Consider the following 25,892-nt stretch of genomic DNA (forward strand, 5'->3'; position numbering starts at 1 on the left):
CATCTCCAGCACCTTTTGTAAAACCTGTATTTAGAACCAAAGGGAAAATCCCAGGAGCACCCAAGTTACTCCGGAGTATATCCACCAGCCGCCTCAGAAAAATGCCTGCTCTGAAGGATTTACAGACCAAAACACCTTAAAAGCCATATACTTCCAGCCCGTGGCAGAAAAAAACCCCAACAATTTATGTGCCAGTTGATGAGAAGATCCACACAAGACAAAAAGCAAGAAGGCAGGTTTGTCCAGAAAGGTCACTTTATTGGAAAAACCTAAAATGGACTTAAAACCTGCAGCCCTCCTCCCACAGCAGTGGTTTCAAGGGGCTCCTCAAGTTACCTTAACAGACCCATTACAGACATGAGCTGCAGTACAAATGTTAAAAGTGCAAGTATCCTGAACTTCACACCCACTTTTATGACCTGGCAGGAAACACAAATGCTTCACAGCTCACAGAGAATTCGTTCACAGCACTTGGGAGTCAAAACTGGCTCCCTGCATTCCCCACAGGGCACAAAATACATCACTCGGAGGAGAGTCCGATGCAGAACATCATAGAAGGTAGGGGTGAGGTTCCTTCAAATTTATTTTATTGCAGTAAAATCTCTAAAAGGTAGAGCTGTACAAAAAGTCTAAACAGCATTATTTAAGAATAACAGCACCTTACGCTGCATTTGTTCTTATTTAAAATTCTATTTCCCAAAAATACATTCCTAAATATACAAACTATACAATCTTGTCACTTTAATGCTGGTTTCTGTGATGATATAACTTTAACCTAAAAATCTTCAAAACATCCACATACTGACAAAAGCCCTAATATACAAATGCCTTGGTACCTTCATAATAGCACATAAATAACGTCAAAACCCAAACTGCATTTGTAGAATTGTCTGGAAAGCAAATACTTCACGGTGATCACACATCATCCGCAGAGAGCGTTGGAATGTTTATCCTCGGCCGTGTGAAAAATGCCATCTTCTCTCTAAAAAAAGATGACGATTTGTTAATGCCACAGAAGCCTTGCCAGAAATGTCCATCATCCACGTTAAAATTTATCCCACCAGCTGCCACCACGAAGAGCAGCAGCACATCCTCTCACAACCTACACCTCTTCTTTACGGATCAGACATGAGGCGTCCTTACAGTTAAAATTCACAACACTGACCTTATCAAAAAGCCATTTCAGAAAGGCTCAGGTATGAGCTCTTTCTGTGCTTTCTAGACATGTTACTTAGGCAAGCAAAGGGCCGCGTCTGTATTAAACAAAGGATTTGTGGATTTGTTGCCAGCTGGGGAACGATTTGGAGTACTGCTGGTTCCTTTGAGGTCACGTGCAGGGCTGCAGCTAGTTTCCCCGACTCGCAGACCTTATACTTTGATACAAAAATACAGAAATTTTTGTTTAAGCGAAACAGTTAACTACTTCCTCATCACCATCTTAGTCACTCACAGAAAAATCACGGCAGCAGTCAATTTTTCCTCCCCTTTACCAGTGAGGTGCTCACCTGAATGACTGCACTTCCAGAGGCTCCTTCCGACTCTGCCCTCGCAGCCTGTGGACATCCTTGGCAGCAGCTCTCATCATTTTATCGGCCTTGAGCTCACACTTGTGTTCTGTTTTTTCCACCTAAACAAACAATGGAAGAGAGATGTTTGTGTTTCGAGGAGGAATCGTTTTATCCCAACTGATCTCCAGATACCTGCGGTATTTCAGCTGCAGGTCTGAGGGGCTTGGAAACTGTTGACTCTGGAATCACGAGCCACAGAAGCTAAACTGAAGGCTTGTCAGCTAACCACTGTAACGGAGAGAGCTTTTTGTAAGGTCTTCTTCCAGCTCTTTGGAAGTGCTAACCATGACACACCACACTTACTATGGGAGGCTGCACTTCACAAAACAGCTGGCATTGGTTGACTTCTCATGTTTGCACCTGTGCTAAGGCAGGAAATCTCTGTGCTGGTAAATGCACGGGTTCAGGATTAACAGAACTCTGCAGGAAGTTAAAAAGGGGTCAAGCTCCAGCAAAAGTGATAATGCTTACAAAGTTGAAAGACAACTTTCATACAATAAAATTGTTTAATGAACTGTTTGTTGACATTCTTGGTAATCAGTCCTGTCTCCTTTCGATTCCTGCCCTGCAGTCCACCCTTCAAAAGCAGGAAGACGCATACTATGAAGCTCCTAAAGCCAGAAATTCTGCTATTGGCTGACTAATATTATCACTTCATATGCATAAGGATCCTACTCTAAAGCCACGTGTCATCCATGCACAAGTTTTATGCAGCCATTATTTCTCTTAGAAGAAGTAAGAGACGTAACTGCTACCTTCCAACTCTCGTATCTGTGGGAAGGCAGGCACAGACTCTGCAGTCTGTAAATACCACACCCGAGAATGGACAGACACCCAAGGACTGCCACTTCCAGTGCCAATCCCTTGCCTGATAGAGCCGTAAGTGGAAGACACAAGTGACTGTAGTGCTAAGGCTTCACTTCCTGACTGTCCAAAGTACCCTGTTTCTCAAATTACATTTCTCAAACACCTCAAATGTAATCCAAAGGCAGGGTATTACTCACTCGTTTTTCCACTAGCCTCAGCAGCAGTCGAAATCTCTCATCATCCTTCACCCACTGCGGCAACTCTTTTTCACCCTGACTTTGAGCTTGTTCTAGCTGTTCCTTCAGTTCTCTCAGCACCGAGATCTCCTGAACCAGCCGATCATGCCATGTTTTTGAAGCTTGCAGGTCCAGCTCCAGGTCTAGCGAAGTGCGGATTAGGCGCTCCGTACCGAAGGACTTGATTGAAGGCTAGAAAAGAAGGGGTGTATGAACACAGAGATGAGAACTATCCTGACCACTCCCCCACGAAGAGCCAAATACATCGTGAGACCCATTCTTCCAGAACTTCTCTTAGCACAAAGCATCTCTATTGATCCTGCTTTCCAATCCATCTCAAGACAGAAAGTACAAACTCAAGCAAGTCTTACAGATAAGCCTTTTGATTTTGGTGTTTCCACTAAATTCCTTCTTGTTTGCACACGTTGCTCCTAAGTTTAATGTCACATCTTCAGATGCATCCATAATGCAGCAGAAAAACCTGTTCGTTTTTTTCCAGTAACATATTATGTTGCCTTCTGCTAGTTTCAAACATGGCCATCTCCTCAGGAGCTCAGCGTGAGTATCCCGGGGGAATTTCTGTGATTGCCATCACAACAGGCACAGGCGTACAACTGTGTGCCACAGAATCACTACAACAGGCTCACCTGAGCATCTGAGACATCAGTCTCCTCACCCTTTGCCCCAGCTCTTCACATTTATTGTAAGTACTTAAGAATCTTGCAACAATAAGCACAGCAAAACTATCTGTGCTACTTTGGCTCTGACAAAATGGAAAATACCATCTTCCTAAATTGATTGTTCTAAATGAGTTCCAACTTAAGCATTCCTGTCATATTCTGATTTATCAAAGAAAATTAGCCTTCAGAGACTTCTCACACACAAAGAAAAGTGAATGAAGGCACGTGGCAACAGATTTATATTTGCAAATTCTTCCTTGAAAACATTTTCTTTTTTTTGCAAGTGTCTATTCTAGAGAAAAAAAAAAAAAGCGGTGATGTTTTTACCCGTTTCACTCTGACACTTCGTCTTTCCATTGCGTTTCGAACGAAGGGGGGCTTTTTGGATAGTGTTGAACTGTCACTATCACTGCGATTCAGCTGAAAATTAAAGTGAAAACCACATATTTTTCATTAAACAAATACATGCAGTGCGTACACACATTATTAGCAAAATCAGAGGGTTCTGTGAGTGATTATAAGCAGCGATGTAATCAGAACTATGAAGTTTTGTGAAAGGCTCCAGAAGACAGCTGCCACCCCAATCTGAGTGCACAACACACAACCCATTTGGCATGGCCAGATCCTCCCACAAGCTTTGAACTCTGTCCCTTTTTGGGGATAGACTGCATGGAGAGAGAGACAGTAGGTTAGGGTATAACACGGGACTCTACCTGGGCAAAACAGCCTAGGAAAATAAGCTCAAAGCAATAAAAGAAAAAAATTTACTCTTTTCTAACATCTGTAGAACATGGGAATATTTTATTAGAGATTTCTCTTTTCTCCAGTCACCTGTATTTTAAGCTACTGGTGCAAGAGGTAGGTTACCTGTAAGCTATCCCCCTGGGTTTTTCAACTTTGTTGAGTTGTCATGTTACACACACACCGTCTGCCTTCTTTTGTGATTGTCTCTAGACCCTTAAAAAGAGCTCAACTCAAGTAGGGTTTAATTCCCTTCTCATATTCCTTCTCAAAGCTGGGGGCAGGGGAAAGAAGTGTGTGGGATCTGCATGTGCTGGGACACAGGACCTCTATCACCCAAGCACAGGCCACTGCCGCAAATTAAATAAGGTTTGTTTCTATGGAAGCACCTGCTTCTGAATCAGAGAAAACCTGCACCTCAGATTTGTCTCAGCTGTATTAAGAGCATGCCCACTTAGGACAGGTCATGCGTGATAAAAGGCAGCGCTTGCTTCTTTGCCGATTCAATTTAAAAAGAGGAGTTATTTATAGTTTAGGCTGACCCTCAATCCAGGAAATAATTGTGAACAAACATTTCAAAGCAGTGGAAGTGACATCCTGACCCAGCACGCGGCCTGTTCAGTTACCTTCAGATAAAGCACACTGGAGACTTTCAAGCTTCCATGTTTTTTTTGGTGACATCATCAGGTACTTACCTTTCCATTTCTATCGAGCTTTCGTGTTCACCTCACCTAAAGTCAGGTGGACACAGCTAACTCAGTTCAAGTTAGCACAGAACAGCCTCAAAGCAGCAGGAAAGGGTTTGACATGCAGCTTATTCATCGCTGTCTTACAGCAGCCCTTCCAGGTTAGTTTGCTGCATGTACCACGAATATACGTGCACGTACACATTTTATAAATTTTTTGCTTAATACTATTAGTTCCAAGGAAAGATACTGTCTAGGAGGGAGCGATTTTTGAAGTCAAAGGGGGAGAGAAGAAAGCAGTGTCAGATCTCTGTGAAAAATTCAGACGAAGTGAACACTGATATCATGCATTCATTAATGAAAAACAGCCTTTATAACCTCAGGATTGCGTTCTCCTTACCCGACACACATACTGGCTTTGTGGTCCTGGTGAAAATGTTTTTGAGCGGATGATAGTGCTACCTCTGACAAACTGCGTTTGGGGTGGATTTGTTGCTCTCTTGTCTTTTGGACGAACTACAGTAGAAGACTGTGCAAGGCTCTCTGTGTTTGTCTCTTTATCCACCTGAAAGACAGATCCTGCAGTGTAAATGCCAGCTCGCCATCTTACCGATGACACATACCCAGGGCTGTCTGACAGCCATCTGTGATACGTCTCCGCTTTCACTCCCAGAGGCATCACATTCAAAACCAGATACTCTTAAGCCCTTTTCATGCAGGGCGTCCTGACACTTCACTCTTTGAACTCAGTAGCTGCTACATTAGCTGTATCACTCCCTAAGGGCTCCGCATCTATTGATCGCTGTACAACACAATTGATTCCAACAAGCTTTGCCTGTTGATCCAGTGCATCAATGTGACCTGGCAATCTCACACAGAACAGAGGTATGATTTTAAAGACCTTTCCCTTACTTGTTGTGCATCTGCAGCAAAGATCCAAATCCAGCACAGAGAACACGTGTACAGCACACGTTTGTTCGACTGCAACTACATTCAGAATTAAACAAGGTCAAAGCCACTGTAATGAGCAGCAAAAAGGAGGCATGAAACGATGCTATATTAACTCTGGGATCAAGTGGTCCTGTAGAGTTATTAACAAGCTTTCAGGTAGATAAACATTTAATCATCAATGACGAACTTTCAAGTAACTGCTGTAGCCTTGCTCAGCTCCACAGCAACCCAATCAGCCGAGCAATGGGAAGCTTAACTCATCTTTCTGTTCAAAAGGCCCTTGACTTTACCTTCACTGCTATTTCCATGCGCAGCTGGGAATTCAGACTTTCTTCTGCTTCCCATAGCGATTTTCCGGCACAGAATTCCTCCTCCTCCTCTGCTTCAGTTTCACTGATCTCATCCTGTTCTTCCTGATCAGGAACCTCTTCGTCTTGCCTGTTAAGAACAGCTTTGTTATCAAACTGGCCTATTGTGCCCAATACTCTGGTGTTGCAGCAGGAGTTACCTCCTGAAATGCATCCCCAAGGCAGCCAGCTGTACCTGGCAGGTCCTGTAGCCACTGAGATGACACAAACACAGGCTTTTAAGGGAATAATTGGAACTGGAGCGAAGCTGCACCAGAAGGCAACCATTACAGCCAAAAACTTCATACTGATCTTTCTTCAAAAGAAGCAAGCCGAGGGTTCAGCCATGTGGTCTGAGCTTAAGGTGAGCTCTCAGGATGCCATTAATCTTACTTTAAAAAGTGATGCTGGACAAAATCGAAGCATTGTTTTAACATCCTTTTCAGCTCCTTCGAACTCACAGCTGGCTTCTCCATCAAACCCATTGGCCAGGCTTGCTTTTTATTTCAAATGTTGGGCTTCGTTAATAAAATCTGAACTGGAACCATGTAAACAACAGCCAAAAATTAATATTCAAGCAAAGCCTTGCACCCTACAGTGGAGCTTTCATGGATGTCCATAGAACACTGTAAAAATAGCAAAATTAACATAGTGCTATTAACTATTTTTAACGTTTATCATCTTTGTTCTCGCTTCCCAAGCATAACTGCCAGAACAGAACAAACAGGATTTCTCAGCAAAACAGAGACAGAAGCAGCGTCCCACAGCTCTGTGTCATCTGCTTTTTTCTCTGCGCATGAATCCCCAAATGCTCTGATCATCCCACAACACTCCAACGGTGGGATGCTACCTACCAACTCTCTCCACCAGTTAAAGTGCTTCTACTTTCCTCCAGTTTCTTCTCCACAGCTTCCAGTTCAACGGCTGTCTGCTCTAAGAGTGCTGAGACAGAGTCCTGAGGAGACGAAAAGGCTCCTTGTGAAGATAAGACTCTCACAAACGGCAAAGTACCCAGACTTTCTGGTCCTGACAGCCCCAGCCAGCTCTCGTCTGGTGGCAGGAGAGAGTGGTAGTCTCTACACCCACGTTGTTCAAGCAGCCCATGGCACATACAGTGCTCAGTCAAGCCTGTGTGAGTGCACCTGGCCCACCTCCCCCAGTTACATCAGCATATGCACGTGTACAGGTACAGGCTGAGCATACTGCATGCCATGCACGTGCAAAGGTAAGTCCGTATCTTGACTCATTCAGCAAGTTCATCGCAGCGAGGTGAACTGTCTAGTGGGAAGAAAGGCAAGAGCTCACACATCACTTACACCAGACCACATACCACATCCCCCGGCTTCGCGAGGAACAGATTTCAGTAAGTATTTAGCCCAGGACAAGGGCATATCTGCAACTGACATGTTAATTATTTTGCCGCACTTAATGACATTTTCAAGTTCTAAATATAACGACACCAGCCTTCACTTCTTGTCTATCGTAACAGTTCTTCAGCCACATAAACCCTCTCATTACTGCTGTTTAGAAGAGATTTGTTTGATTTCAGCAGTTGTTCTTACTGTTTTTTCAGTGCAGGGTACTTCAGAGTGGATGTTTCCTTGTTTACTTTTCCTGGTTTTCTTCTGCAGATACTTATAACTAAGGAGGTTATACCAACGAGTTGATTTCTCTCCGGATCTACATATTTCAGCAAGGCTAATTTGTGCTCCACCCTATTGAGAGCAAAACCACAGTTTTAGTGTGATACTAGAATGAACCACTACCACATCAGTAACAAGAAATGAGAGCAAAAAACCAGGACTGCTTGACTTCAGCAATTTTGACAAAAAGAAAAATTGCCCTGTTTATCCCCATTTCAACAGCACTAGTAATGCTTTATGCTTAATTATTTTTAACATTGTCTAGGGTTTCCGATCCAAGTAGCAAGTGCTTCACTACAGCTCCCGTGTACAAGAATCCAGAAATATGAACAGTGCTACTGCAGGCAGGATAAATTACAACCAGAGCTTCAAAGGAAAGAGAGAAAGGAACAGGAGATGAAGACTCCCTTTCAAGAAATCTGCAAGGCTGACAAAAATCACTGCCTCAGACTGAGATGCTTTAGTTTTGTCTATTCCATTCCTCTTCCTTGTCATTTTTTACTGCCTTATATTTAGTACACAACCTGACATATTCAAAACCAAAGTGAAACTGATTTGCAATTTATTTAATCCATGTCTGAGTGGACTCCGTTGCACCAGCGCAGTGGGGCAGGCTGCATGCTGAGCACACCTCCTGGAGTTAGCGTGCTCCCACCGGGAGCTCAGGTACTCTATGACCATACACTCTGCCAAAAGAGGAAAAACCCCATTTGGAAAACCGATGTTTTCCTGAACCAAAGTGTGCTTTGCAAAGCAAGTGAAGGAAGAAATGCAGAAGCACCATAAAACATGTACCCTCCAGCCACGGGAGATGCTGCAGAACACGTGAAGGACTTTTCTGTAACTTAATGTTGCTCATATCCCAGCTCAACGCACCCTACTCGTGTTCTGGAGAGCAATACTCCGGAAATACTTCTGTTACAATCAACTTGCTCAGGTAATACTGAACAACAAAAAAAAGCTCTTCTAACAACACAGAGCGGCTGGCCATGGCCATATTAGCACTCAAAAAATGATACTTATATGGCTTTTAATAGTGTAGATTAATAACAGTTTTTTAAAAAATCCTTTAGAGATCTTTAATATTCTACTGTGGCTTCCAAATTCCTGTAAGAGGTCCATTCTCAATTACATTACAACATGCGTTTCCAAAAGGAAGAAAAATAGGTAGAGTTTCACGTGAAATCGTGAGACGAGGGAAATCTAGTAGTCTGACAAAGTTACCAGTAGTTCTGGTTCTATTTATCTAATAGATTTTTTTTTTCCTGATCACAATCATTACTGCGAAGAACACTGTGTGGGAGAGATCATATAGCTACAGATTATCAAGAAAACTGTCACAGAAATTGCCACATTTCAAAGTTTAAAATTGTGTCTAATTCAAAAGAAGAAACAAACACAAAGATATTAAAGTAGAGATTAATACTAACCAAACATTCTTCAAGGTGAGACTTATCTACAGTGCAAACATCGACTCTTAAAGTCTTCTGGCGTAAAGCCGGGTAAGAGATAGAAACCCAAAATACTTCATTGTACACAAGATTGTCTGAAGCTTCCACTGGCCTCGTGCGGAACAAGCAGCTTGTGCTTTCTGAACAGGGCAGGACAGCCACGCGAATGTTCCTATTGAAGAAAAGCATCGCAATCAGTACTGCCGTGCAGGTTTGCAACTCCCTCTATTGCAACAGCTCCATAAGTCTGTAAGTGAAATTCATCCTAAGCACTGTGGACGTGACTGTCCTATCCTATTCTTTGGAATATCAGTCAACTGAGAAAAAAGGAACACCTCATCACAACATCAGAGACATGAAGTGGCATGAGTTGCCGTAGACTTCATCCTTCTGAATCTTGTAATCGAACACCACGGGATTATGTTTATCGTCGTTGTTTACGTCTGTGCAACTTGTCACGCTGCTAACAGACCCTTTGTAGGCAGAAACGGCTACGCAAAAATGAATCAAACTTTTGTCAGGTTATCCAGCATGCAGCTGAATTTAAAAAGCTTATGCCTAGGATGGGTCTGGTAGAAGCCGTATGTTTCCCCACACATGCATCTGTGCAGGTGTCCGAGGGTGAGCTCTGTAGCAGAACAAACGCCCCTTCCTCTACTCGACGCAGTTGCTCCAGGCAGTGCCATAGTTAAGAACCTTGCTGGCTAGTGCTAATTCCAGACAAGTCTTTTCCTACCAAATACAGACCTTTGAGGAAAAAACTTCATCTTATTTCAGTTTGTGGGCTTACGAGTTCATAAATGTTGCTATGCATAACGAAGTGCAGAAGTATTTCAGAAAGCGTGAAAAAACAGAAGCCAACATCTGTTTAATTCCTACTGGAAGCTCATACAAATACTTCAAGCTTGTTTATTTCACCCACTTACACTTTTTGATCTTGTTGTAACAGTAGTGCTGGAACATTACTCAGCTGGATGACCAGTATCGCAAATTGTTTATTTTTGTCATCATATCTGAATTGGAAAGACACAAAAAAGCATTGTTATTAGAGAAGTCTGCCTTGGACTCCATGAATGAGCATTCTACTTGTTTCATTAACACAAACAAACAACATCAAAAATTTACAAAGAAGACAAAACTCTAAGGGGACCGTGGCTTGCCTATAGTTTAAAACAAAACCAGTTTCATATTACCTGAAGTTTTGCTACTAGAACATCCAGAATTCAGAACAGTCCAGAACATCCAGAACTTAGAAATTCAGACACAATGGCCTACAGATTTGACCTGACACACATCGCTTTTCCTGGGGTCTAGTTAAATTGCTGTATTGTAAAGAAAACCTTTTGAAAGACATATAATAACTGTAATATAAAAAAGTTACAAGTAAAAATACCTGTAGTACAACAGCAAAGATGTTATGGGTAACCACCGCTTTACCGTTGATGGCCATGACAAGAGAGTTTTGCACTACTATTTCTCCTCAAATCATAAATAATCTTCCACTAAGTCATTTAAGGAAGATGCCTCCGTCTCTTACCCACTACTTGTGGGATTCAGGCATGGCCGATGATTGTGATTGTCATTCGCTCCCAGCAGTTTTGCCCCCACAAGCTGCACACTGATGGAGAATGCAAGCCAGCAAAAGGCGTTCTCTCTCCAGCCCAGCACCATCAGCACTCCCATTGCTGGTTTGCACCCTCATACCCCACTGCCACCACTCCCACTGACATGGGAGAGGATAACTGGGCCAAGAACCTCCTAAGTCGAGTGTAATTCTCAATTACACTACAAAGAGGGCATCAGTTAGCTAAAATAATAGGACAGAATAAAAAGAATAAGAAAACAGAAAGCACTATCTTTTAAATCCCATATATCATTCTTTCCATTTGAAGGAAAATCCAATAAAAATGTGTTGCGCTTACCTCATCGCAATTTGCACTTTAGCTGTCCCAACTGCTTCTGTATCATCACTGTCAAACACCATCATTTCTGACACACATGGTCTGAAAATCAAAGACAATTAAGGACCTGATTTCCCTCTTATTGAAGTGCTAGCATTTTAGGTGATACAAGAGCTTTTCCCTTCCATTCAGGGGTTGGGTATATGGACTTTGTAAAATTAGCAGCTAAAAGAAAGCCCATTTAAGAAGTAAGTGCAATCATCCTTAGAGGTATGTATTACAGTGCTTATCAGCAGAAAGTCATATGCCTTTCCCCTTCACTGCCAAAAAAGCCACACAAAAGACTGTGCAAAAATAAGGCAGTGGGGGATTTTTAAAGGGTTCCCTTGACTGGATTTTAGTAAAGACAGCTGACTGCCCAGCCACAGAAATAAGACTTAACAACTACAATCCTGTTCCGCATCATGACAGCAAAAATTCTGAAGTTTGATTAGATTTAAGTCATTCCTTTGTTTCTTTAAGAAATCAAACTTCCCTAAGCACATTAAAAGTGACAGAGTACACTGACTGGTCTTCCTTGAAAGAGCTACCTGCATCATTTTCCACCTCTTCCCAAGTTTTATGCACTGAAAGTCCCCCAAACTACAGTCATTGTCTAATTGACTCGGAGGCTATGCTGTAGCACATTAAAACAGGATTAGCATTCTTCTCTTCTAAGTATTTTCCATATTACTTAGCACTCTCTTGTATTTCATTACATTTCAGCTCCAGAAGACAAATGTATTGCTCATTCTACCCTCACCATTTATTATAGGCATCAAAATGATACTGTAGTCATTATGAAGGTTGGTAAGTCAACAACCCAGAGAACTCTAAGTAACATCAGATGTGTGAGTGTGCATGGGATGCCTTCTGTAATTGTCACCAACTATCCCTCCTCCCCTCTCCATAGCTCCCCATCCCCTTGAGGGGGACACAGGGGCCATAAGACACCCAACTGTCTGACTGCCTGGCCTGGACCCATGGGGTCGACCTTACAGAAACATTGCACATTCTTGTCAAAGTGAATTGTGCTGTAAATGTAAAAGATTACTCATTTATCTAGAGAATTAATGAAGATAATGAACATGGGGAATATGAGATGAACAATTTTTCACCTCTACAGTCATGTCTTGCAACAAATGACCCCATAATTCATCTCAAAGCCAATAAAAACAGTAGGAAAACCCACATTAGATGCAGCCAAGCCAGGTATCAATAAGGTCAATACCTTCCAGTGAACTTTTGTCAAACCACCCCAGACAGGTTTAGCAAGCAGTAAGGGAGGTCCAGAAACCCAGCAAGAGCCGCGATGCCCAGCTCCGGCTGTAAACTATGCACCAAGGGAAGAAGTGCTGCGGAAATCACATTCTGCATCCAAGCACTCGGGAGCTGCATGGCAGCGTGTACACATCCACGAGGCAGTTCAAGGTGTTTCTGCTGCCTGCCTTAAACATCCCAAAGTCCTCTCAGGCTGCCTGAGGGCTGTCATTGACACAAGAACTGACTGGCAGGCGTGGAACTTTACACCTGCCAGATGGCTCCGCCACCCCGGTCAAGGCAGCAGTCACAGCTTACCAGCACCTTCACAAACAGACCAGCTGTTCAAACACTGCTCTGTGAGCTTGCTTTCAGCTACTTCTATTATGGGAAGCGTGGGTCACTTTGATAATCAAACTCAGCCTGCTCACAGTTTTTGCAGAAGTACTAAGAAATCTGAGATTGAGAACTTTAGCCACCAAATTACAAAAAAAGATCAGAACCAGCATTATTCCAGCTGACTCTTGTGTGCAAAGCTGTCATTGGCTTCTTCCTAGAGAGAGATCTGATGTCTACCTTTGCACAGACGCCTCATATACCCCGCTATCTCCAGCAACAGATTCATCGGACACTGCAGCTGACACACACGCCACCTTCAGTGCCGTCCCTCCAGCTGTATTTATACCTATCAGAGAAGCACAGAGGAAAATCAAAAACAAGTGTTAATGAAAGTGAACCGTCTGGATCAGGAGCAGCATTTTTTCTTATCCTCCCCCTGAATTGCATTTTTTCCCCACCCAAGTATTGTTAAGCAACGGCACGTTTCTGAAGACAGAGAGGACACAGGTAGGCGGGCTGCACTCAACAGCCACTGTGAAGTCAGTGCTTCAGGAACGTGCCCAGCTGCCCTGGAGAACAAAAAGCCCCTGGACAACCAGAGGAACAGCCTATGTGGTGGAGGTGAGAGCAGTGCTTCATTGCACTCAATGCCCGTCTAATACTTGGGTGCTGCCATCGCGTACCCACAGGCTGAGGTTACACACCAATCGTGCTGAGGGTGTTACAACTGGCTACCGCCGGCACCTCCATGGGTCCCCGTCCTCGCAGGCAATGTGAGGAGAGGCTTTCAAAGCACTGGAAAGGCAGGGAGGTATACCCTTGACAAGATGGGCAACATGCAGAAGAAGCAGAACTTCTGAATTCTAGTGAAGTTATAAATATGAACCAACAAAACAGCTCCTACTGCAAGTCACCCTTAAGCAGGCAGTAGGCCTTCTGGTCCTAGCTACCCAAAGAGCAGCAGCTAGGGCAACACTAATGACCAAGCTCTGGCCAAGTATGGATTATGCTTAGGGGTATATACTACCTGGAGAGCTTAGACCAAGTTTAGCTTCAAGGAGGGGGAACAGCAAAAACCCACCACCTGCCTAGCCCTAAACCCAAAAGGTTGGTGTACACAGGAGAGAAGATAGGTCCAGACAGACCAGGTTAGCAAGAGAAATTATAGCATTTGAAGTAGCAGCCACATGCAGAAATGCAGGGAAAAGGGACAGGGGAGAGAAACCAAGGAAGCTGAAGCAAGGAGTTTTGCACAGAGGTGTTATCTCACTTACATTTCTTGTGCTACAAAACACAGGAAGATACGGCCTGGAAACTTCTGCAAATTCTGCACCTTTTCCCTTGAGCCATGGCACTTACATCTGCAGAGATTGCTTCAGCCAAGAGTCTGGAGAACTCTGTCTGCCAAGGTGGCTAACGAGGGCTGGGACGGACCCAGCTCTTGGCTCTCCCTGCCTTTGGGGCGCCTGCTCCGAGGGCGAGGAGGTGCCGCGCTGACAGACTGCGAGCAGAAGTGCAGCAACGCACTCCTCTCCAAGGGGCTTCCATCCTACACAAATCGTCCCTCTTTCCTGTAGCCTTAGGAAAGCACATGCCCCCATACCAATATATGGTTTCCGTTCCATATTTTCTTTATTACAAAGCAAGTTTGGTTAGGTTTTTTTTGTTTAGTTTGTTTTTTGTTTTTGTTTTTTTTTCCCAGTCTCACAAAGCCACTTAAAGAATTAAAAGCAGCTTTGAAAAAAAAAAATGATGCAAAAAGCATGAAGTGTGCAAGCTCAACATAGGGTAACGGAATAATATAAGGACTTGTTCTACAACCAACAGTAGAGGGTGCTACAGGTAACACCAATATATTGCATGCACCTGTGCAATTTGGGCCCATTTACCCATGTGCTTTTTCACACCACCACTGTATGGTATTTTTTATCTTGGTATTCCCATGGAACTGTAGGACAGAAATAAATGTCCAGACCTTATGCCCATAGGCCAAACCACATGAATAAAAGTTAGCATCTGTAACACAATGGATCAGTCATTAGCTGAAACAAATGGATCCATTTAATACGGGCATTCAGAGTTTAATCCCTCCTCCCTCCTGGCGTGTGCGAGGGCCCGGCCCCTGCTGCACTCCGCTTACCCTGGGCTATGCTGGAGATATGCGGGCAGGGCCAAAGCTATGGCTCTTCCTTCCTTAGAGCTGCTTTGTGCTCCTCATCCCATGGTTTTAATAGGAAAATAGTTTCCTCCCCATTGGCTGGCTTTCTAGCTCAGCTTGGTTGAGTTTTTACGCACTGCTCCCAATGAACCCTCTGCATGAGGCTCTCTCACCAGGAAGGACACCGCAGGCAAGACTCCAGCACAGTCAACCTCTTTTTCTCCTTCAATTGCCAATGCCACTTAGTTATTTCAACCCCAAAAGTCTTCATTCTTGACCACTTCACCCAAGTACCTTGTGGCCAAAGGGGGGGCGAACACAGAGGGTGCACAAAACCCAGCAATGAAGTGGGTGTCCGTTTGTACAGCAGAATGCTAAAGTGTAAATCTGAACAAAGACAAACGGGTTCCCTGAAATGGATTCATCACGCAGCCATCCTTTTCCTTACTTTTTTTTGCAAATGACTTGGAAGCTCAGACCTGCAAGTCTCACACACACACACACCAAACCTGTAACTTTTTCATGTGGGTAATCAACACAAAATTTGGATTTTCTGTTTTAAGTCTCTAAAGAGGTATCGCACTAAAAAAAAGTTTATGGAAGAGTTCAGAAATGACTCAACTCTTTTCTATATTTCCAAGCAGGCAGATAGCACTTCCTGTGTTTTTTCACCTTTTTTTCCTACTCATATAAAGAATTTAAAGTTTGTTCTTCACTTCCTGCCATTTCCCCTTCCATAGGCTCTCCTGGACACACCACAACAAGGCCTTGGAGGGCCACACCAGGCACCGTCCTCACATCCGCGCCATTTCCTCAGAGAATGCCAGACTCTGCCACGTTCCAGGTTTTGCTATTAGTTTCACCTGCATCGCTCAGGTGTCACTCAGGTGAGAGAGGAAACCTTAGTTTAGCTTCAAAGGTAGCAGTGGTTCTGCTCTAGCAGAACCAAAAAGCAAATCCCTCCAATATATACTATTCAGCTCTACTTACAGGACCACGTGAGCACGCTTTGCCCATGAGGCCAAGTACCGACCACCCCAGATCCAGCCACTGCATTTCGGGTGTTACACTGAACCCCCCTTCAAAATGCCTGAGGAGTAAAATCTCATCTCGTTATTGCCCTGAAATAAACTACTTATGGTGATTATTTTGTCTGCTGACTGGCTAACAGCAATAATCACTTAATCTGCTTAACACCTGAGCTTTCACTTTAACAGCCCTGACAAATCTTGAAGAGCTAAAAAGGTTAAAACTAATCAGCACCCAGTTCTAATAAGAATAATTACTGTTTCCTACTCAAATGCATAATACCTTTTTGCTTGTGGAAAAACGGTAGCTCAAAGGGGAAGAGCTACATGCATGTCTTTTGTTGTATTTTAAACAGTATGAGCCTGCCCAAAGCAGAAGGCAAGGATAACATGGTGCTAGCTCCCTTTATTCACACATATAGGCTGGTCTGTGAAAAACCGAAACAAACTGCACTGCTGGGTCATAGGACTAGAGCTTGCAAGTTTATATTGCCTTTAAAGCTCCTCTTGTAAAGCAGTTACAAATCCAGTCATTTCACTCATCTCCACTGGATTTAACCCAACGACAGTCGCAAGGGCTTCAGACAGGCCCCAGCACGAGTGCCCTGACTGCTGCCTGCTGCTTCCCATCCTCTTCAGCCCAGCCGTCATTCTAAAAGGGGACGAGCCCTTCCCACCCACCAATAAGCCATATGCATCTATGAGAACATCCACTATCTCTAAATGCCTTATTTTATCACGCTCGCAATCTAAACACGTTTTTGTTGCTAAGAGACCATCCCCCTCAAAACAGCAGAAACTCAAGCACAGCCTTGACATGTCTGCTCAGCTGAAGTTAATAAATTCATTGCCACTGATTTACTGGGAACCAGAGCAAGACATTATGTATGCTGAGGTGGCAGGGAAGGATTTTTATTATCATTTGTTAACTATTAACTAAGTGCCTTTCCCAGTCTTCTTCAAAAGCTTGGCCAAAAAGTTTGTGTCAATATGGCATTACATGCCTCCCGGTTTCAGACCCAAAACACTAGAGGACATTCTGAATAGTTAAGTACATCCCACCACAACCATTTATATTTGCACATTAAATCCCTCTAATTCGTGTACACATGCATATAAGCACACTAAAAACACACCTAGATACAGACTCATCAGATCAGCAGTATTTTTGGTGTACAAATTAAAATACCAACCCTTTCTCCCAAGCAAGGCAGAACACACAGTTGAACACAGTTTTCAACACGAAGATATCGAGATGACTGACAGCTTTTGAAAGACTTGCTTCTTAATGCTTTATAAACTACATTAAAAATAAATGCATGCATGTGCATGCAAACAGTTTGTTACCATACCTTGACCTAGATGTTTATCTCCTGCTCTAGGCTCTTCCAGTCTACCGTTGCCACTCCCAGTGTTCAGGGTGAGTTCTGAGAGATTTGTACTTATCTCTGCATCATCAAAATCCATATGGCTTGAAAAGGCATCACCAGTTAGGAGTGGGTCTATCACCAGTGGAGAGCAAGGTGGAGACGGAGAAGAGAGAGATGACCTTGGAGATAGCGATGTCATGGATTTTGGAGTACCAGACAATGATCTCAGAGCCTGTATGCGACTGGGGGTATCTGCTTTGTGAGTTTTCGCTACTTCATTTTCGTGAATAGTGGTGATACAGCCTGACGGTCTAAATCCAGTGGCTCCTTCTAAGAGCAAGTCAAGCTTGTTTTGATAGTCTGAGTCCAACTGCTCCAACTGCTCCAGGTGCTCGTAGTAGAGATCAGTGAAACTGGCTGAGGTGGAAGAGTCCTGGCTGGAGGTGGCAAGAGATCCTCTGCTAGATGCAAGAGAGCCAGGGCTGCTGCTCGAGGAGAGGGAAAGCATGCTGGTGGAGAGACTGAAGGAAACAAGTCAGAAAACCATTATGCTGTATCTTCTGATTTCTCAGGGAAACGCTGCAATGTCACCAAATCTCTAAGCCCACGTGGTATGTTTTATTTTGTTAGCTCAGGCCACACGCATTAGTCCCCACAACAATCCAGAACCATAGCCTACCCAGTGGAAAAGTTGGGTCACTTTTCAATTAAAAACAAATATAGTTCATACACATTTTTCTACTCACCATATCAACCTCGTAAGAGTCCTTGTTTAGCCAAAGCAACTCTAATTAATAGTTTCAAACCAATTTAAAATTAGTGACAACATCCTCCTCCCACATCCGTCTGGAAAAAAAAAATCTCTACAGTTCCTGTTAATCTCCAAAGCAGGCCACAAAAACCAAGGCCCACGCAAGAAGACAAAGTTATTGCAACCAACTGTCTGTCTGCATGGAAATTTTCTTCCATTTGCCTCAATCTTGGACCCCCAGCCAAAAGGCAGATCACAGCTGCCTGGAGCTGGCCCTCAGAGATCACAACAGCCAGCAGTTACCAGAAAACTGGCAGGATTTACCTACGTGAGAGACTGCTACACGGAATGCAGGGCCAGGAGAGCAAGGCGAAGAGCTGGGGCTGGGCTGTGAAAGCAGTTCACACAAATTATTTATCCCTAGAGATCTAGTTTCAGAACATAACTGGCAGCAAAATTAATTTTAAGCAGGTGCTGAATAGACGTCTGTCCAGATGAGAAAGGCCAGACACCACAGCACACTGTTTCCTGCTCAGAAGACCCAACAAATCTTCCCGTACTGACTACAACAGATACCATTCCTAGAAATTCCATTTAAACCAACACTCCTGGCTCCAGATATTAAATACCTTGCTCATTACTGGCTGTTTAAAGACCCTTAACCCTCTCTTCAGATATGGATTAGCTATTGAAAAATTTCTGCATATGTATAAGTGGCTTAAGTTGCCCCAGTGAAGAACAGTGAGGATGCTAATAAGCCTAATAATCCCTTATTTATTATTTATGGGGTAAAAGCTAGAAGCTACATTCATATAATTATGCCCATGACCTTATGCAAAAAAGGCAAGTATGCAGAATTTAGTACAATTTTGGCACAAAATGTCTTCTGCATTTGTATGACAGATGTGCACTGTACCACGTTTGTTCAAAAAACCTTTTGAGTGAAACATAACTGAACCATGATACATGTTTTTGCATTTTGGCAGTATATATAGATCTGGTGAGGACTAATAAATTTACAGCTTTTCAGCATATTTCACACCATCAAAAGGGAGGGGGAGTTTTAATTAACCTTTTCGCTATCAACAAACTGGGCTCAACTTCATTTTGTGCATACCTTTGCATGCCAGACATTTCGCATTATGGGGTTAATAACAAATGCTTATTATTATGAAGGAGCATGCCAAGAACACTGGGCACATAGTTAGGAAGAAATTAGTTTCACATGCTTCTTGGTCACCTCAAAAGATCCCTAATCAGCTAGATGAAATGAAAATATGATGCATTTCCACTGCATAAGAGCATCACAGATAGCTATTCTCCGTGGTGGCTTATTTACATGTCAGACTTGCACTATGATTTCTTTCCAGTCTTTTCGGTGTCATCTTCACAAAATGAAACAGAATCCAAGTGGAGCAGAAGCTACAAACAGAGTAAATTCAATACACACTAATAGGAAAACCCTCAACCAAACAAAAACCCCACCAGACTCTCTTCCTAATCAAAAAAGATAAAAACATAATTTTAGCTAATGATGATTTGGCCTTACTGCCTGCAGTCATGCATTTGTCTGGAAACAGTAATCCCGTGCCCTTCCAAAACTACAGCCTGAACAACCAGACCACATTACGACTGCAGAAACATTTCTATATGCCATATGAACCACAACAGATTCAGGGAAATCTCAATACATTGTCTACACCGCAAGCCACAACACAGTTCGAATTAATTTAGAGAAATACTATCATGGCACTCATACAGTAACGTGTAGTTGCATTACTAAGATTCACTTTACTTGCTGTGTGAGTGTTAAGCTGACTTTAACATACTTTATTAATATGATACTTCAGTAATCCAAACATTAGTAGAATATAAATCTCAGCTATCCTTAGTCCAAAATAGATGGGATTGCAGAAACTCTTTCTGTTGTCAGAGGCACCACCACAAGGTTATTTATCCCATTCTGAAGGACCTATCTAAACTGAGTGGGACGCATAATCCTCGAGGCTTCTCTTTCCACTGACTACACAGGGGTCTTAGGGCACGACTATAACCGAAAGACCTTTTACACCTCTCAGCTGGGAGATGAAATTGTTAGCAGAGAAAGGCAGTTACACCATGTGCAGTTAAAGCACCTACCACTTCTGTAAAAGGTTACATACCTCTTCAGCTGAGTGTGCAACATGGCAACTAATCGCGTTGTTTCTTCCAGTTCTCGGACCAGCTGATTCCTTTTGCTATTCAACTTTAATCTAAGGGAAGACAGAAGAAAAGATCAGGCCTCAAAAAAACAAGTCCAGCAGATTTTACTCACTGTACACTATTGCGTTCTTATACTTCCTGTGCTAATAGAGGTGTAAATGCTTTCATTTGCTTTCGGTAAGGCCCATGGATGACTAAGGTTTACATGATTTAGTTATTAACCATCTCATTATGGCTTTACATGAATTACGGACTTCAGCAACATCTCAGTTTCATTTCACACCTGAACTGGTTTGAGACAAACGCGTCCACTTGGGCGCTCATTCTCTAACTTAACAGGCCTCCAGACGAGAAATCCTTCTCCACAAACATGCTATTTCTTTGGCACACTAGAACAGGGCCATAATCCTAAAAATCACAAACTAAAGTGTTCCTCTTATGGCAAGATGGGAAACATTTGTCGAAACACAGGTATTTCAGGCTGGTAGAAGTTCTGCAGCTGAAACATCTGAGATGCCTACATTTTTCCCAGCGTGACAAAACCATGAAGAGACTATGTAGAAAACTGGTGTAGCCTGGACACTGAGCACGTAGAAGAAATTAAAATACAGAGCCACAGAGAGAGTGAATGCAACACGCCTATTCCATATGTATTCAAGAGACTGCAGCTAAAACAACATTGCCATAGCCATCCACATTAATACACCCAGATTGTAAAGCACTTGTAGGCAATGCCTAATGCAGTATCCATCCTCACTGTACATTCCCATGAGATCTTCCCCTGCAACACAAGTGAAATTAGGGAGGATAGCTGGCATTTTTTTCAGCTACTTCAGATTCAGAGGATATTCCATGCAACTCCCACAGCCCTGTCAAATACCAGTTCCTACAGGAATCACATACAAGGATGCTCAGAACAAACACCAAATTTTAAAGATTTAAAATTCCATCTGTTGACATTTACTAAGCTCCAGACTGCACAGCAACTGTAGAAGCTGCTGCAGGGAGCTGGCTGCATACAGAAACATTATAGTACACTCACATCATACCAGGCTATTTTGAGCATTTCTTACATTCTCATGGAGGATCCATTTGTAGGACCAACCACCTTTCCCCATCTGGGGAGTAAGACTGGCAGGCAGTTTCTGTTGGGAGAGGATTTCAGAAACCTCAAAAGTAGAAACGGTCTCCTTGGAAACACTGCTCTCAGCGTTCACCTGGGGGATGTCGCTGCTCACTCCCCGTTACCTCTTGTCCAACGAGGCAAGCTCGGTCCTATGCCTGTAACCTACCTCTCAGTTAGAGCTTTGCTCTGAGTGTCTCTAGCAGCCTGAAGGTCTTCCTCTAGGCGCCTTCTCTCCGTCTCCAGTCTCTCCACCTCTCCTCGAGTCCATTTTCTGGGGCTAATAAATCGCATTTCTTTTAAGAGCTCCTCCTTCTCATTAATTAATATTAGACGATCCCGCTCAGAGTCCAGCACGCCAGGCCAGGCCTCGCTGTCAAGCTTAGCCAGTTGTATTTTCAGGTTTGCTATTCTGCAGCAAAAAGAAAGCAGTTATTCAGTGAGGAGTGTCTGAGCTACTGCTCCACAGACACAGGAAGGTGAACCACGACCAACCACACCTTCCACTGCCCTGAAGAAGGCTCTCAGCTCAGGGACAACCCCCCTCACCCTCATGCCCTCCCTACCAGGGCGCTGACAAGTGATGGCACTGCTGGAAGGCTGACGTGCAGAATGGGATTTTAACTCAGGTTTGCTCCCACTGGCAAACTAAGTCTCTAGCTAACCCACAGTGTCCACCAGTCCGGGAATAGTGTAACAGGAATTCTGGATCTCAAAAAAAGCCGTCAGATATATTAGAGGGTGCTTCATATGCCTTACAGCTAATGACCTCACAGTGGAGAGTGTCATGCAGTAAATATCTGATCTTTCATCAGTTTTATGGAAAAGAACTGTATACTCTCCATATACGATTCAGATAGGCTGATAAGATCGGTGGTTACTCAAAATTTTAGAAACTCATTTTGATTAACAATGAGGAAATTAATCACACGCATTCTGCTACTGGAAGAACCCAACTATTGACTCAACACTAAGCATTTGGGACACATTAAAGCGCGAGGCTACTTCTGGTGCAATGTGCACCTGAGGATGTGGTGAGTCGAAGAGGCAATACGATCCTACCTAAACCCAAAGCCACTTATTTGCATAAAATTTAAAGTCTATTTTCATTAGAGGTATCATTACAGATTTCCATTTAAAGCCCGTGTCGCTAATCCTTCAGCACCATACCACATTATCTCAGACAGGACGATGATTACTAAAAGTAACAGCAACCCAGAGCTAGAATTTAGCAAGAGCTTTGATTGACAGCAGAGGACAGCACAGCTCGTGCCAGGTAAGGAGGTTGCTCACTCCAACTATCTGCTCATTCCCAATTTCCCAAGTATCTGGACTGCTCATCAGTTCGCTCCACAAACGATCGGCTTTGCAATGCAACATACAGAGGGAAGCAAAAAAACCAGCAGCGGGCGAGGATACAGAACCAAGGGCAGTAACGTCAGTCTCCCCAGAGGAAGCTGTCTCCTTTGGACTCACTGACCTACAACTCCTCGTGACCTGAAGAGCTGATCACAGTAGCTTGGTGAGAAGCAATAGTACAGCTAAAGCTGAATTAGAGTTACTGAGGACCTGCATTTCTGGAACTCGCACAACCAAAAATGACTGAGTGGGGAGCAGGGAATGGGGAGGGCAGAGTGGGCTGGGGTGGAGAAATTACAAAAGCTTAGAGGGCAAAGAAGGAGAAAAAGTATCTTGCAATATAAGGCAAGATATTTGCAAAAATAATTACCTGACTGAAGACCAGAGAGCCAAGGCATACATGCCCCTTCACACAATTAACTCAGATTAATCTCTCACTCAGGTTTAGTAAATGCATAAGAAATGGAAGTGAAATGCTGTACACGTAAAATGAAAGTCCAATATTCATCTCCCTTTGAAAAGGGCTTTGTAATCCGGTGACAGAATTACTGAACTTAAATTGGGCACAACAAATAGTTGTGGGTACTGATCTGCATTCATCTCTCTCTAGAATTTGGTTTATGCTAGAGAAGCGCACAGGACGCGTGCACCTCCTCCAGCAAACCAGCACACATGCAGGCACAGAGCAAAACTGAATGCCAACTAGCAAAACCAGAGAGTGTGGAGTAAGTAATAAGACGCAGATCTGGGCAGCAGCAGCTACACCACTGCTGAATGGCCTTGAAGAATAAAGCTTTGTCTCCCAAGCTGCGGAGGCCAAGGGGAACTCGATCCCCGAGAGAGCCTGTGAAGGATTAGGCTCACACAGACTGACCTGCCTCCTCCATCACAGGAGAGACCAGAGATCATCTTTCTGAAGAGAAGCCTCACTTTCTGTAAACCCATTTCCCACAGCAGGTTGCTTACTCTAATTAAAGTTCCATAATTGATAGATATACAGCTCAACTATTTTTAGGTCTTCTTAGGAGCTTGTTTTTGAGTGCCTGATTAAGTGAAACACTGTGCTCCAATGAAGAATTAACAGTGGCATTAATTCATAATCCAAGAATTCCTCTGTGCATTTTGAAGGGATATGAGTTTAAGAGGATTGGCTGGCACTAATCTGATCACTTCTGGCATACATTTCCATGGATGTGGCTTTTCCACTGGAATTTGTCCTCTATGCATTTCCGAGTCTAACAGCTTTATTACACTAACCTCAAGTTTTACCCTGTGTAAATCATCATTCTTTTTCCCCTTCTCAGTTAAAAGGAGGTTCATGTATTCTATTTTTCCAATAAAACAGCATCGTTACAAAAGAAACGCTTTGCAGACTGTCTGGCATTTGGCTGAAAACTCCAGCCTTTCAGCATTGAGTGACCGAGTCTGAACTATATCCCAGCCGAGCCACGCTAGGTTTGCATGGCAAAAAACCAGCAATACCGGGCTTGGGTCACACAGTCTTTCTGAATGGCCACCAGCTTGCAAGGTTTAGCGAAATACAGAACAGGAAGTTCAAGTTTTATTTAACTGTTTTCTCATCACCTAGAAAAGATAGTTGGATGATTTATTCATTGTCATATCAAGCCTCTTTTTTTATTTTTAATGAGGAAAGCTGGTACTTATCTGTGATATAGGCATAACGTGCAAAATTTTTAGTCTCTTTGGAGATCGTTCAGACCACGTGCACATTAAGATGTGCACCCACAACCACTAATTAACAATTCTTTATCAGATCAGCCTCTGTTCTTCAGGAAAAAAAAAAAATCAAACTCGGAGCTGTGGTCAAAAAAATGACCAGTCAAATACCCACTATTGTTGCAATGCTGCTGACACGGAAAAATTCCATCTTAGGAGATTGTAAAATATACTTTTAAACGCCCAGAGTTACCACCAGTCACACAAAACCCAAGCGGAAGTTTAACTGTTGGAGGAACTAAGTGCACAGAGTGCAAGGGCTACACAACTGAGTTACTACAATGTGTCTGAAATTGTACAACATAATTTAGTGGCATCCCTGATGACATTTACGCTGCAGTAGCTATCTCCTTGTTAAGATGTAGCACTGACATCTCTTTTGTCAGGATACCCATTATCGGTTTCCAAACCAATTAAGCTAAAGGTTTGTCACTGTGGTTGCCCTTTGTTCTTTTTTGCAGGTTTAACATTATCTGCTTTAGGGCTCTCTCATCTCGCTGCGTCGTGAAAGAAAAGGACTTTTCTTCCGGCATGGTGAAGTTCAGCAGGATATTCACCTACATCTGGGGCTTTAGTCTGGTCCACAACAATACTATAAACAGCGTCTGCTACAGTCCACTTTCAAAATCATCAGCCCTTAATAAATCTAGTAGTTCTAACCTAAACAATATGGGATCATCTTGATTGCAAGGGCTTAATTTTTACCTTTCCAGATAGTGCAGAGCTCATAAGACAGATGTATTTCCACCATTGGCTCCCTTCCTAATACGTGCGTGGGCAAAACACTTGCTCTTCTGTTGTGCTTTTGGAACATTTTAATATTGTGCTGTGAGGACAGGAAACACTTCTAACATCACAAGGAGGAATTTTCACAGGAGCAGAAGGTTCCTTGTGAGTCACTATATCCATAGTACTGTTCCAGCTTAAAACCACTTAAGGTATTTGCTTCTGCAGCTCCTGCTGAAGACTATGTCAAAACCACAGTGCTCTGATAGCTGGAGATCTTTTCATTTTAGCATCAATTGTTCATGCCCATTCAGACCCACCTTTCCTCACAGAATGCTTTGAGTTGGAAGGGACCTTACAGATCATCTTGTTCCAACCCCCTGCCCTGGGCAGGGACATCTCCCACCAGCCCAGGTTGCTCAAAGCCTCATCCAGCCTGGCCTTGAACCCCTCCAGGGATAGGGCAGCCACGGCTTCTCTGGGCACCCTGGGCCAGGGGCTTACCACCCTCAGAGTGAAAAACGTCTCCCTGATACCTAATCTGTATCTAGCCTCTTCCAGTTTAAAGCCATTACCCCTTGTCCTGTCACTATGCGACTTTTTACAAAGTCCCTCTCCAGCTTTCTTGTAGGCCCCCTTCAGATACTGGAAGGTGTCCCCGGAGCCTTCTCTTCTCCAGGTTGAACCACCCCAGCTCTTTCAGCCCGCCTTTATAGGAGAGGTGCTGATCATTTTTGTGGCCTCCTCTGGACCCACTCCAACAGGTCCATGTCCTTCTTATGTTGGGAG

At 43.4% G+C, this 25,892-nt stretch overlaps 1 protein-coding gene across 1 annotated transcript in view; it reads right to left on the bottom strand.

Moving 5' to 3' along the window:
* Positions 1-250: 250 nt before the first annotated feature.
* WWC1 (WW and C2 domain containing 1) overlaps positions 251-25,892 on the bottom strand; it is a 72,209-nt gene continuing 46,567 nt past the window's right edge. Inside the window, exons 9-23 of the mRNA XM_063348720.1 lie at positions 21,451-21,693; positions 20,119-20,208; positions 17,188-17,726; positions 12,887-12,995; positions 11,033-11,113; positions 10,037-10,123; positions 9,090-9,282; positions 7,579-7,731; positions 6,871-6,971; positions 5,960-6,107; positions 5,119-5,283; positions 3,619-3,711; positions 2,573-2,803; positions 1,506-1,627; positions 251-982 (exon numbers count right to left, since the gene is read on the bottom strand). Of these exons, the coding sequence (XP_063204790.1) occupies positions 916-982; positions 1,506-1,627; positions 2,573-2,803; positions 3,619-3,711; positions 5,119-5,283; positions 5,960-6,107; positions 6,871-6,971; positions 7,579-7,731; positions 9,090-9,282; positions 10,037-10,123; positions 11,033-11,113; positions 12,887-12,995; positions 17,188-17,726; positions 20,119-20,208; positions 21,451-21,693 (2,422 nt within the window). The 3' untranslated portion in view covers positions 251-915. The remainder of the gene's footprint in view (positions 983-1,505; positions 1,628-2,572; positions 2,804-3,618; positions 3,712-5,118; positions 5,284-5,959; positions 6,108-6,870; positions 6,972-7,578; positions 7,732-9,089; positions 9,283-10,036; positions 10,124-11,032; positions 11,114-12,886; positions 12,996-17,187; positions 17,727-20,118; positions 20,209-21,450; positions 21,694-25,892) is intronic.

The sequence above is a fragment of the Chroicocephalus ridibundus genome, chromosome 11 (genome assembly GCF_963924245.1).
Source record: "Chroicocephalus ridibundus chromosome 11, bChrRid1.1, whole genome shotgun sequence".
Lineage (NCBI taxonomy): Eukaryota > Metazoa > Chordata > Aves > Charadriiformes > Laridae > Chroicocephalus > Chroicocephalus ridibundus.